A 14,912-nucleotide genomic window follows, 5' to 3' on the forward strand; every position below is an offset into this window, starting at 1 on the left:
ACATCTAATATAATGTACTAGGGGCACAAATTGAAACCCGCCATTTTATAAAAGAGGAAATCGGAGACTCAAAATGGCGAACGGTAATTTTTTGCCCACGATTCCTCGTTCATTACTTTTGCAATTTACACGCAGTGTGATATACATCTAAATGAGTAGACATGATAAGTTTTGAATCCAACAAGCGCTATTTTTAATTGCAAATAACTACAACGCCTAGAATATGATTAATATTGTGACGAAGATATTAGTGAAACTCAGAGCAGTTAAGAAGTTGTTGCCAAACTGAGTAACAGCTTGCCTACTTAGTAGAGGCTGCGAGTACCTAGAGAAATGTCTAAAAAGGACATTGGTCACCATAGCAATGTGCATTGAGATGTGGAATGGCATTTTTTTGGAATGTCAGAAATTGATATAAAGGCAGAAAAGAAGGAAGTTTTGCATCCAATAGTTAATGGAAAAGAAAAGTTTATTCTCCATACGAAGAAATGTTCAGATCCGGTAAACTCTGACAACAATGCCACGGCGTAGAAGTCTTATTGTGTATATAGTGCGACCAACTCGGCGTACAGTACTATTGAACTCGTTCGTTCATCGTTTTTTATCTGTAAATCGCCACTAAATCAAGAAAAGCATGACAAGGTAACCTTGTTACGTGACAATGTCCCTTTACTTGTAGCTCAAGAAGTTAAAACTTATATTGAAAAGTTAAAATGGGTCATCCTATCCCACCCGCCGTATTTTCCAGATGTTGCTTTTTCGAATTGTCATCAAATCGTCATTGAAAATTAAGTACCTTTTTTAATATAATAAAAAATCCCTATTTTGTAGTGAGGTTCTTTACATTTTAGGTAACATCATTTTAACATAACGTAATGATTCCGCTTTATCGGTATTTTTGAATCTTCTATAATTATAATTCAAAATTAGATTAATATTTCACATGATCACAGCTAAATCAAGTTCGAATATGCCTTATATTTAGAATCACTGATAGTGATAGTGTACATAGACACCAAACTAAAATGTCCTGTCTTTATGTACATATGATGATTCGCCAAAAAGAATGTGAGTTTTACCATATATTATATGAGTCACAATCGAAGAATATCACGTCTATAATATCAATTACCAGTATAAAATACGTGTTTCTTCTCATTAGACATTCCGTCCACGATGGATTGGTTGAAATAGCAAAATAGTAATTGCTATAAACAGGTAAAAATCTCAAGCGGCTGATTGGTATATCTAGAGGCTTATTTAATCAAAATTCTATACAAATATGTCCAATTTTACATATATTTTTATTAACAGTTAGTTTAATCCCAGTTTGATGTACCGAATTTGTTTTCGACGAAGAACTAAAATAGTATATTTGATACCATCTCATGATCAATTAAAGAGTGATAATTTTATATTATTCGTCAATACCTTTTCCGTGTTTGTTAAAGCATGTTTTAAAATGTATTCGCTTTTAACTATAATTTAAGTACTATAGGTATAAAGATATTTTTAGCTATTACCTTATGGGAATTTTGGGATCAGTATCAGCACGGATAAATTCTCATCGTGCCTGCTTTATATGGAACGTTTACTATGGCTATTTTGCATGCGCATTTATACTGTTATCATGCATGGTAGCGCTGGAATTCTTATGGGGTTTCCACGTAACTTTACGGTTTATTATGTGTTTGCCCGAAAAGTACTTTCAGTGAATATATATAGAGATAGAAGCGCTTAAAGACTTCGAATATTTTGAATTTGGTAAAACTCAGGTTTTAAATTATGTGTGACAATCAATTTTATTGCAAAAATGGTATTGAGGACCAATTAACTTAAATTATTTGTCCCACATTGTTGAACGTATTTCCAAAACTGACCCTTATTTCAATACAAGTGTTGATATTTCTATATTGAGCCTTGGAAATACGTGTTGTTAGGCTCCATCTGACTTTGCCAATTATAAGTTTTACCTTTATAACGGATACCTTTTTCAGAATGTTTTATCTCTTGTGATACCTACAGTGATTGTGATTTTGTCTCAGCGAAAAAAAAATCAGTTAACTGGTGCATATTTTCGATGATTTTTTCGGCTTTCGACGTGTATGATCAAGAGAAGAAAAGTGCATCGATTGACTTCAAATTTTAGCGATGAAGCCCTATCCTTGGCCGCTATTGAACGTTGGTACAACAAATTTAAATATGGCCGCATTTCACTGAAGGACAACAGTAGTGAAGGTTCTTTAAAATCAATTGTGCGGGCAATGGTCATGTGACTGTGAGGTTGAGTCGTCCATGAGCATTAGTATGACGAGAATCAATAATATGTTGTATGAACATTTGGTTGTGAAAAATATTTGTTCACGCTGAATCCCACAGAAATGTTGAAGAAATATAGTGGGTATAATAATAAAGCTTAAAGCTTTATAGAACAGTGGTTTCTGTATGGTACATTACAGTATACTACGATTGTTTATCTACCATACGTGCTTCGTGCTGAAACATCGGCTGAAACAACCATTGTCCAAAAGGTCGTTTGGATGGGTCATCCTCAGTACAGCACTGATTTGGCACCAACTAACCCACCAATTTTCTTTTGTTCCCGTTTATCACGAATAAATTGCGTGACCAACGTTTTTAGATCCCTGAAGAAGCTGGATGCATTTAAAAACCATGTCTCGTAGAAACTTTCAATAAGAGAGAAAAAATTGTTATGAAAATTGGTTCAAGCGCATGCAAAAGTGTATTGATCATCCTAAAAAAGATTTCGATGAACACTAAAACTATTTTCGTTAATATATTACCGTCTTTTCATTATTTGGCTCATAATATAAATAGCAACATTCGTACTCTGTCAAATATTTAAAAATGTGTTTTTTAATATGAACTTATTTCATTGTTGTTTTCCTAAATTGACGGATTAATTTTATGAGATCTCTTTCAACAGACATTCAGTAAACAGCGCAGCTAATTATTCAAACTTAAGGTCATATTTTTTCCAAACAGTTCATTGCTCAAACGTCTCTTTTATAACATACTGATATATAACACAGAAAATTAATGTATGGTGAATTCAGTGTAACAATTGAAATTTTTCTATTCAGTACTTGTATTAACAACTCACGGAACGATAGAAAACAGGTTTATCTTCCCAACTGATGCTTTAAATTAATTCAGCACGTCGCAATGTTTCTCTAATTATTAACTAACCCAGAGGTTTGAAGAATTTTGTAGACATTTGACAACAGTTTACATGTTCCGACACACCAGAGAGCATTATGGCTCTTTTTAAATTGCGGTTTTAACTTCGCTCCGAGTTTAAAAGGAATTTTATATTTTTACAAACTGCATTTGCCAATATATTCGACGTCATTGGGCTGTTTTATTGGAAGGATTATAAGTTGAAAAAAAGAACATTTTTTTAAAAAGTGTTTATTCTACATTACGATGCAAATTCTTACAGTAGATCCGCACTGGTCATTTCAGACCCATTCAGACAGAAAACATTAAAGGTCCATAAAAACTAAACTAAAGTATGGATTGTCATAAATGTATTTTATTTTAGTTAAGTAGACGTTTATGAAGGTAATGAATAGTACAAATGTACAAATTCTAATTAGGAACTATTGATACAATCGAAATACTAAAGTTAGAAAAAGTCGCACTGTATTACAATAAAGTTTTACCATTAAATTTTTACTTAACAGAAATTTCCTGTGTTAATATACTAGATCTAATAGAAATTAGAAAGTTGAAAGTACTTTGACGGCAATTTTTAATCCTTAATCGTCTTAAGCACGTCTGAAGCACGTCTTACTAACCCAGGAGAGGGGTCGGTCATCCACAGCCAATCAGGTAACGTTAGATTATAATTTTCTCTACATCCACATATCCGTAATCCATCCCGCTTCACCACCACTACCTCGTACCACACGACTATCTAGTAAACGCTGCCAATACCATTCGCTATCAACTGTTGATTATTATTTTCAATAATTTTAGTCTAGTACATCTAGGGTTGGTAGTGATTTATAAACACTATTAGGTTTGTTCTTGAATTTGTAAGGTCTAAGAAGTAATGTACTAGGTGGATGTGATGGAAAAATACGATACCGCTAGTTTTTGTTACAAAACAACAAAAAATTTATTTCAAATTTTACATCTTTATGATCCTCTTCATAGAAAAAAGTTATTATTCCCTTTCTAACACTACTCTACGTAAATTTTTCTTTGCCCAAGACAATTTTTGACCAATTCGTAAATGTGAATATGTCTCCTTTTCTGTAGGAACTTCATTTGTTTAAATTTATCATGTGAAATGTAATTTTACATTCCAACCAAGTTATAAATTTTCAATAGCATGGTGTGTCAACTTTGGTTATATTGAGGAATTATTTTCATCAGCAGTAAATTCATCAACATATAATTCCCAAAATATACAACATGCTCTCACTAAATACATATCAATCTAAATTTACCAATGACATTTTACAAAAGCGAAGCTTTAACATCTATGTTAGTAATCCGTTGAAAATATCTGAAGAACCTATTTATTCAGTCGGGATAATGATTAATTAATATATTGTTACTAGTCGTTTCCGTCTAACCTACAATTTGTCTTTATGCTAATCTAGGTATATAACTAGGAGGACTCATCGGCCCTAACTCAGTCTCTGGTGAAATAATGTTTATACATTATTAATTATTATTAATTCTCTTGATTTCTTAACTGACTGTGGGTATCTGAAGGTCTCGATATAGGTAATCAGTCCTATAATATTTGGGTGCACCCACAATACCTCTCAGGACTTTGTTCTGAAAAATTTGTATTTTATTAATGTTACTCTTTGCAGAACATCCCCATAATTGAACACCGTATGTCCATATAGGTTTCAATATTTGCTTAAATAATAGCAATTTATTATGTACTGATAATTGTGATTTTCTTCCAATTAGCCAGTACATTTTCCTATATTTCAATTTCAGTTCTTTTCTTTTCTTCTTTATATGTTCCTTCCAGCGAAGTTTTGCATCAATATTCATTCCGAGATATTTAGCATTGTTGCTATATGGAATGGTAGTGTTATTTAATGTTATTGGTGCTTGTACGGTCTGTTTATAGGTAAACTGCACATGTACAGATTTACTTTCATTAATTCTTATTTTCCAAGCTTGTGTCCATTTATTTATATTGTCACTTGCCTGTAATTCAACTGATACCAAATATTGTTAATACATCTTAAATGTTCAACTAGATACACAATTGAAATGAATTTATTTTTCGTTTTGGTCAGTTCTATTTTTAAAGTTCTTACAGCTATTTTGAATCTGATAAAAAATTATACATTCATTTTCTAAATATTTATTTAAAAACAATATTTAAATAATAATAAAATGGGGGAATATCAGATAAGAAATAAGCTATTTTCTTAAGAAAATATACTCATTAGTATGTTTGGGTAATATTTTTCCATCACATTTAGCATAGAGGACATGAATCTAATTCTCGTTATGGTTCCAAATTTTGTTTGCGTATTAAAATTGTTGTTATCAGTATATTAAGATTTAATATTTACTATCATTGTTCGCAAATTAATAGGAGGGTTGTTTCATAAGTACCTGGTAATAACAAAAAATCGATAATTTTAAACCTTTATTTTTTACATAACAACATTTAATGCCCCATTATTTAATAAGTATTTGTTTCCATAGAGATGTTTTTGTAAAAGGTTTTTTTTTTAAAAAACAGCTAATGTGCGTTAGTATAAGGCTCTCCATTAATTACCTTGTCATGCCGTTGACAATTATGCCAAATATATGCACTTATGCACTTTCCAGAAATATTGAAACAAATGTATTTATTGTCAATATGTGAGTAGCAACAAAATGTCATTTATACAAACAGAATAGAGAATGATGACTGAATAGAAACTTTATTATAAAGTATGTCCCTCTTATGTCCATACTTCGTACTACAAACATGATTTTAGAAATAACATTATATACAAATGCAAATCTGTTACTTTTAACACACCGCAGTGGTAAAATCTCGAAACTTCCATACTAGAAGCTCCAACTACCGGCTAAAAGGGACAACTTCCGCTATATGAGACGTTTTAAGTCTCTTTCTGGCTTAATGCAGATACTTATCATGCAACCCTCATATTACATCAATTTTTTAAGTGCCTTACATTGGTGTAGATTTAAAACTTTTAATTACAGTAGACTCATGATCTCTTATTAATATCAACTGTATATCAAAACCAAAAAACAGTTAATATATCTTTTAAAAATATATTAATACGGAAGATCCTGGATCTGAACTGTTCCTAAACATCGAGATATTTGGTTTCTGATGCACAGTTTCAACTACCTGTTTGGCCACTTTCTTTATCGAATAACAAACAATACTCTCCAAGAAATCGATCCGTCAATTAGCTATTTGCTATTCGATAATTTTCAGGATGTTACTCTGACCAAGGAAGCAGGATCTCTCGGCTTTAGCATCATCGGCGGAACTGATCATAGCAGTGTCCCCTTTGGTGGCAAAGAACCGGGTATTTTTATTTCTCACGTAAGTTTTCTTTATCTCTCTCTATTATTTTACCATGATGGTTTTGATCGTGTTTTTTTTTGCTAGATGGTACCAGGGGGAACTGCCTCCAACTCTGGTAAACTAAGGGTGGGCGATCGAATACTGAAGGTGAATGGGGAAGACATCACCAGGTGCACTCACCAGGAGGCTGTTATGGCGCTACTGAGACCTGGAGATTCCATAACGTTGTCAATACGTCACGATCCATTACCAGAAGGCTTCCAGGTAGGTTATACACCTTCGGTGGTGCATCCTCAGTTTTTTGTGATTTCTTTTCTAAAACATTCAATGGACGAAAATAGATGGATAGCTCTACCGGTGCAGACGTATATTATTGATTTGACATATTTTTTCTTGAACACTGGGGAAATATACACTTTTTTGGAAACACACACAATTTTGAAAAATGCTATTAGATACTCTGATAATGTTTTCACTTTAAAAAGGTACAATACATATTAATCATTTTCCCATCTTTCTAGTAACACGGTGATGCCGTGTCCAAGTAACGATGTTAATTTGGTATCAATTCAATCATCAATGCTTTTTCGGAGATCGGTTCATTTAAGTTATATTGTCGTGCAAGATAAGCCATGCTGCATATATCTGAACAAGTGGTAATCACTGGTTGCGGCAGAACTTTCTATTCGAACTGCCACAGTGTATCCTTTACAACTTTTAGGGTATGTAGTTTCGTGTTGTCAAGCAAGAGGAAGAGTTTTTGGTTTGCCACTCGCTATCAGATGTCTGTAGATATTTGCAGTAACAGTTAGCTTTCAGCAGTTCGTAACACACTTTAGGGTAAATTATATGGCTCGGTGAATGGAGGTAAAACGAAATGAAACAGTGGTGTTTACATTATGTGACCGTTATTTATTGACGATATAAAATAGTACGAAAATACAAATAAATGAAAGGTATCGGCTCTGGGTTTGCCTGTAGACGAGACTTGAGCAGTCGATGATGGCGTTTCTGAACTGAACTATGGTCAGTGACTGAATGAATCAATGTACCCTCCAATAATTTCCCAGATAAACGTCTCGGGGTTGCTAGATATTCGTTCCATGTTCCATATTCCAGGGTGCAAAATTCAATCCCTCAAGGTCGCTACAACACCGCATCTTGCTGGCCTCACCATATCAACGGCAAAACTTTAAAGGCTTGAATATTTCACTTCATTGCAGTTGTCTCTCCTGCAGTAACACATGGTGCCGCCCACTTTTTATCGCCAGTCATGATACGCCACAAAAAACTATGGCAAGCGATGAAATCGGAATATTGATACTATTCGAAATGACATTTTCAGTAAATATATGTTCATCACATATAACGGAACAGCATCACCATAAATTTTTGAAAATGTAATAGGTCGCAGATATGTCCCCGGCCTAATACATAGTTGGCGCTACTTTTATTGCATTCGCTTTTTCAGTTAGTACTAACCTTCAAAGGAAAGCTGTTAAAATTTCATGATATTCTATTCATAAGTTTGTGAGTTAGTTATTGTGCTAAGAGTGAAACTACTGTTATTTTCAAAACAATGGATCAAAAACAATTTCGTGTTTTAATTTTACACTGCTTCTTGATGGGAAAAAATACCGTTCTAGCGAAGCAATAGTATAGTAAAGTATACACAGAATAATTCTACAACACTAAATAGAAAACTGTTATTTTATGTAGAGAAATATCAAAACTATCGAATCTCACAATGTTGTTAGATTAGGTTCTTTAACAGTTATCTACATTGATATTTTGCATTTTCACTAATAGATATCGCTGATACACACTATAAGTATTGCATTATCTGAATATCAAAGCAAAAATCTATATTATTATACGTTAACCTGTTAAAAAATTATCCCCTACTAAAATAATTAAAAGCAAAAATTAGTTAATAATCCTTGATAATTAGTAGAGGTAATTCCATCACTATAAAATGCTTATTCTATCTTTAGGCTATCCATAATCCATAAAAGATGTATTCATGATGAAGATCCTTCCGTAAATGTCACTGTTAATTCATGTAGAATCGTAGTACCGAACTACTTTTGATATCCAGTCTTACGTAAATGGTGTTCGATAAGAGATGATACTAGGTGAAGGTTCTATTGTTGATTACAAAAGGAATTTTATTTTTGATTTATTCCTAAATTGATACAATCAACCTCAGATTGTTGTAAACTTTCGAACAATCTTGCTATAAAAATGCATGACTGTAGGCCTGGTTTACAACAATAAACATTATTTAAATACATCCTCTCACATTGCTCAAAAAACTATGGTACAATTCAGTGAAATATTAAAATACGAATTGTTACAACATTTATGTATGTAGAGTATAGCTTCTGTTTATTACTCAATATTAATTCACCTTGGTCGACAGATTTACACATTAGTGGTGTATTCTATAAATGTCACCAGTAAATCACATATATTAAAGTTGTTTATAGAAGCTATATTATATAATAAAGTGTTACTTCATATTATAATATCGGGATTTTGATATGGAATATCACAACTAATATATTTTTAACAATCTTTGAGAGTATATTTTCTCAAGAAAGTGTATTCGCAACATTGTCTTGTTACTATTACAATAATGTATGTCTGCATATAATAGAAGTTAATGTTAGTATATAAATTTGTCTCTTTTCCCAAGCAACTAATGGTTACTTACATAGACGTAATGGTAAGTGATTTGTTGTTGGATTTGCCAGCTCTACATAGTTAACCCAATTAAAAGAACGATTTTATTTTAATAGCTTTATTGTGGCCGATTTTTGTTTAGTGTATTACTGTGTGGATTTTCTATAGAACAACAAATTTAACAAAACTAAGGGATTGCATGCCTCTTTTAGTTTTGATATCAATTTTGTCTGTATCACGCATAATGTTTTATATTTTGTGTTACACGAGAAGTTACCTTTTTTATTTCGGAATTAAAATTCAAAAACAATTATTTATTAATATCGATTCTTTATCAGTTATATACATAGAAGGCGATCGGAACCACCAGAGGGCGCAACAAGCGGAAAATTACAAAGATATTTTAATTAAAACATTTTATTTATAATTATATATGAATACTTGAATACCAAATTAATTAATCAAATTAATTAGATAAACCCTATCTAATCTGACTGTTGTGATATTTGAATTTTTTTAATTACTTTTAGTTATGTAAATCATATCCATCTTTAATAAAAAAAAATCAATTTCTACAATATTTAATATAAAAATACATACATTTCATACAATAATCAATATTCCTGTACTTCTGTAGGATTTCATAAGAGATTCCCTTAACTTTATCATTGTTTACTTCTAAAAATCATTTCTGTGCCAGAGCAAGATCCTTCGGAAAAGGATGAATGTCATTTGAACCTTTACATATTCAACATACTCAATATTTGTGTTTGGTTTTTATATTTAAACAAATCATTTTACCATTAACCATTTTACATAACATGTAAATGCTATAAAAATAAAATATTACTAGTGCATAGTAGTTGCACTATATAGTGCTTAGTGCATTGCACTATATAAAATTATATAGTTACGAACCAACTCTATTTCCAAAATATAAAAGGCAACCCTCGTTATTATTAAATGAAATAGTCTTTTTCTCTTGGTCTTCTTTATTATATTTGTTTTATAATAGTTATTTCATTACAAATAATAAATATGCTGACTCTGTTTCTGAAGTTGCGAAACGGGTATTAGGTTATCCCGTAACAGCAATAATATTTAAACATTATTGAGACCTACGTCTATATAAAAATATAAACATTTTGTCGAAAACGTACCGAAAATTGGTAATTATAAAGGACATATTAGGTTTGTTGACTATAAGTTAACAGTGAATAAATACCGTCAGCAACGCCAACATAATCTCTAAAACAGTTTTATTAAAAACTTTTTGAATAATACTACAGGTTCTGAAATAGAAGTACATTGAAGAATAATAAGCTTAGTAATCGACTTTCAAAATTAAAAGAAATTTTAACCAATACGAAACAAATATTATCAAATAAATTATTCGCCAGATACAGCTGTATAATGTCTTTTGATTTTAAGCATATAGAAGCCATTAAACAATATTTGCAAAAAAGGAGTTGAAGGTCATAATAAATTGTCGGTACCTTTTCGACAGAATGTAAATACCGCCAATTAATGGCAAAAAAATCTACCCCAAGGGGTTAGATGTTTTTTTTTGTAGTTTAGTTTATTTTGTTTATTTTGAAAGTGGTTTTCAGTTTTCGCTTTTTTTATCTAAAACACTAATTTATCTCAGCCACAATACTAAAAAAATTACTGCATTCTAGGAAGTACTAATAGAAAAGGGCGATACCGAAAAGTTAGGTATGCACATCAAAGGAGGCCTTCAGGGTCACAGAGGTAATCCACTAGACAGATCCGATGAAGGTGTCTTCATATCCAAGGTGAACACTGTGGGTGCTGCAAGGAGAGATGGTCGACTTAAAGCAGGTGAAAATCTAATAAGATTTCAGTGATTCAAAATTTGATTATCTTTAGACATTACGGTTTTTTGTCCTGTTTTCTTTGGTCGTAATAGTATTACTTTTTAACAGGTATGCGACTGATTGAAGTCAATGGAAAATCGCTTCTGGGAGCTACCCACAATGAAGCGGTGAACGCTTTAAGGAATTGTGGCAATGTCATTCGTTTGATCGTGTGCAAAGGTTATGACAAGTCGGATATCGATAGGGCGGTGGCTGAGGGACGCTTGAACCGAGGTGGATCGGTTAGTAGTCGATCCCAAAGCGTCAGCAGTCTGGACGTACCTGACGAGGACTTACTACAGGTAAAATATACATTTATTAAATATTCTAATTAGCGCCAGATGTATTAAAAATATTGAAGTGTACTAAAAGAAGTTTTATGTTACTAACAGAGATTATGTTTTCAGTTCGAAAAAGAAGACAGTGAGAGGCGGTTACAGCCTCTACATCAGAGTGAAGAAGAACTTCCATTAGTAGAAGCCAAACCTGCAACACCCGTTGAGAAAGTAAGATAATTTCTACATAAAATTATTTCTATATGCTGCTGGTCAAATCTTATTTTATTGCCTTATTTTAATATTTATATGATTATTATTTTGAAGTATTCTATTACACTATCGTTAGATCATACTCGTGTTGAAATGCAGCAAAGCACAATTAAGTGTTATTTTTATCTAACCTAATGTTAACAGAGATACAGAAGTATTAGTCTACTTCTAATGATAACAATAAGTAACCAACTATTAATATTGATAGTGATTTTATTTTGTAAATAATATAAATAAGACTGAATACTCAACAATAGACTCATTAACGTCTGTCAGTCTTCTGTATTCGTGTTTTATCAAACCCAAAAACTTCCATTCACCATTCCAGTTAATAACTTCAACCAAAAATATGGGAACCCAAAATAATCTGGTTGGGCATATTAGTCTTCTTTAATCTCTTTCTGCGGTTACTCAGGATTCAAAAGTTAATTTTAGATCATAAGCGATTTCGTAATGACTGGAATATTGTCTGTGTCTTTTTCCTAATATCATAAATATATATTAATAGAGTCTGACCTATCCATTCCTAGTATTTGTTCAATTTGCTCTTAGTTAGGGCCATCATTTGCTTAAAAAATAATTATAACAACAGTTAATTGACTAAGAAGTATTGCATCGTAACAATTGTAAGAAAAGAAAGTAAATGCAAAGAAAGAACACAGATGCTTTGTATAATAACATACAGTCAATCAAGTTAACCAAAACAGTAAAATGTTTATTCACTGAAACAAATTATTAGATGTTAACATTATTGTGTTGCAACTATTTCTTTTATAAATTAAGACTTAATTATTTCTAAATTACAAAATTTAATACAGCTGAGTATTTCTTTGTTATTTTTCCTTATTCCCATATAAATGCAAATATTTCTCTTGTAAAAGAAGGTACAATATGGGTATAACACTAAATATATGTCATTAAGAAAAAATAAATATACGCATTAATTGTTCTCTTTAATAATTTTCAAATAAGGTAATGGACGTCGTCCACGCAGTCGAAACTCTGGCCAAAGGCGGCCAGGAAAATGCAGCTCCGCCCAAATCGCCGGGAGGACCCAATTCTGAGCTAAAAACTACGACCATCGTCATGAGTAAACACACGCTGGCTCCACAACAAACAACTGTAAGTATAGCACTAGAACTATGTGGGAATTTACCAAAAATCGCAACCCTTTCCGTTGCTGATCGTCCCGAGTGCTTAATGTGAAAAATGCTGCCTATGTTCTCGTGATTGTCGCTTCGTTTGTTTCCTGTCATTTCCCCTTACCATCCCTCCTAGTTGCTCCTCGAAAATTATACATGCTTCTTTAACATCGAATATGACATTATCGGAAGAATATGCGCCGCTTTTATTGTATATTAGCTGAGGCTGTGTCTTGTTCGAGCGAGATAGATGTTTTAGTTATGAATTGTTGTACATATTGGATGAAATAAACACAAATAAAGTTAGATCAGCAGTGTTTTAGTTTAGGATCACCACCTTTCTTACCTATTGGGACGAGGGCGATAAACGTCCGTGTCAGTTTAATGGATTATTACCATTAGCTCTTTTATTTATTCAATAATCGCTAGCTTCCGCTGGGCCTCTTGCTAGAGGAACCTGTCAATAAACGGTTTATTTTTTAAGCACGTGCATGATTTGTATAAATAATTTTAAGGTGTTTATTTAAATAAAGTCACTGATCAGTTAAGTTGGAAAGCAAGTTTTAATAACCCTTGAATTCTGATGACACAAATCAATAAATCATATTAGAACATAAACTTAGTTTCAATTTGAAAATACATTAAATTTGATATGGATTCGAAAACAATTCTCATATAACTTCAAAAGAGTTATAAATTAGCTTTTCAAAAGATATATCATATTTTTCACAAAATACGCCAAATAATTCTTTTAAAATATTTTTTACGAGTTACTTTAAATAAAGCATTAGTTTTTACAAAAAAAGCTGTCAAAACTTCCAAATAGTACAGATACTAATACTAATGCACCGCTAATTAAAAACACCTTAAATTATATTTGTACAATGAGTTGATATAAGTCAAAGAAGACCATGTTGAGCATGCGCATGTATTGCTGCACTTACACGACAAGCGTCATCTGCTATTTCATCACCAACGCCGTCTTGTTACAGATCAAGGAAGAGAACTGTAAAAAATAAATTTATTATCGATAGATGTAGAAGCGAAACCAAAACACAAACATGTACTTAATGTAACATAAAAACCAAAATTGTATCGTTTGATATACCGTGGAGTTATCATTGCAAGATTTCGGTGATAGGTCCACCAATTAGGAATTTTTATTCTAGGTATACGTGTCATTTGATCGATTATTGTTAAAAGAATTGGTGCTCATGCATATACTTAAAGATCATTGAGGTTTTGAAGAAAAACAGGGATAAGCAGCCCTTAACATTAGTAAAACACCGTTACAACTTTTTCACGTTGTTTGTTTTTGATCTATTGACCCAATGTTGGCGTGCTCTTTGGCAAATTTGATTATCTATAAAGTAATTGTTCTAGATAACGTCACACACTGAGAAGAAAGAGGATCAACCAACATTAATCAACATATTGCTAAACTATATCAAAAAACGGTGCTATAACGCTGTATCCCTCCTTTTCTGTCAAGTCTCGTTTATGAAAAAAGTATCGGTTCATAACTTTCAAATATTGTTGAGTTATATCATGAAGAACATGCCCGTTACCATATATATAGATGTATTAATTAAGATTCGTAAAAGTACAAGTTCATTGTTATATAATTAGTTTCATTTTACTCTATGTGTCAAATTGAATTATATATAATACTTTTTAATTCAGTACCATCCCAAAATAGAGATATATAATGTTGAAATAATATCATGTGTACACAATCATCATAGATTTTTATTATTGCCACTTGTAAATAAGAAATAGAATTTAATATTTTCTATATCCAGAATATACTCACCTCTTTTTGCGAGGTTAGTAATTAGTTTTGATTAGGATAGGATGAACAGTTCAATATAGCTCTTTCAACATTATATAGTTTATATTTGTGTTCTACTTTGAACTTATGGCTGTTTTTTGTATATTTATTTAGCATTATTTCAGCCAGTCAATCAATTATTATCATTTATAAGGGAATAAGTTTTGGTCTATTATTTATTTTATTAATAAATATTGATTTCTCGGAGATAAAAGATAAAACCTTTGAAAATTCTACTTTCAACAATTACCATTTAGTACTATATAATCATTT

General features: G+C 31.8%; 1 protein-coding gene across 26 annotated transcripts in view; it reads left to right on the forward strand.

The window, feature by feature from the left end:
* Positions 1-14,912, forward strand: part of scrib (scribble planar cell polarity protein) — a 163,712-nt gene that overhangs the window by 132,511 nt on the left and 16,289 nt on the right. For all 26 annotated transcript variants that reach the window (XR_013004289.1, XR_013004290.1, XR_013004288.1 and 23 more), the window contains 6 exons: positions 6,464-6,574; positions 6,641-6,820; positions 10,921-11,083; positions 11,188-11,420; positions 11,526-11,624; positions 12,639-12,788. Coding sequence is in view for 20 of the 26 variants with exons in the window: in XM_076395062.1 (XP_076251177.1) it covers positions 6,464-6,574; positions 6,641-6,820; positions 10,921-11,083; positions 11,188-11,420; positions 11,526-11,624; positions 12,639-12,788 (936 nt within the window). In the remaining 6 variants the exon portion in view is untranslated. The remainder of the gene's footprint in view (positions 1-6,463; positions 6,575-6,640; positions 6,821-10,920; positions 11,084-11,187; positions 11,421-11,525; positions 11,625-12,638; positions 12,789-14,912) is intronic.

The sequence above is a fragment of the Rhynchophorus ferrugineus genome, unplaced genomic scaffold (assembly GCF_030347505.1).
Source record: "Rhynchophorus ferrugineus isolate W39M unplaced genomic scaffold, kcgeb_rfMv2 rfM2, whole genome shotgun sequence".
NCBI classification, from domain to species: domain Eukaryota; kingdom Metazoa; phylum Arthropoda; class Insecta; order Coleoptera; family Curculionidae; genus Rhynchophorus; species Rhynchophorus ferrugineus.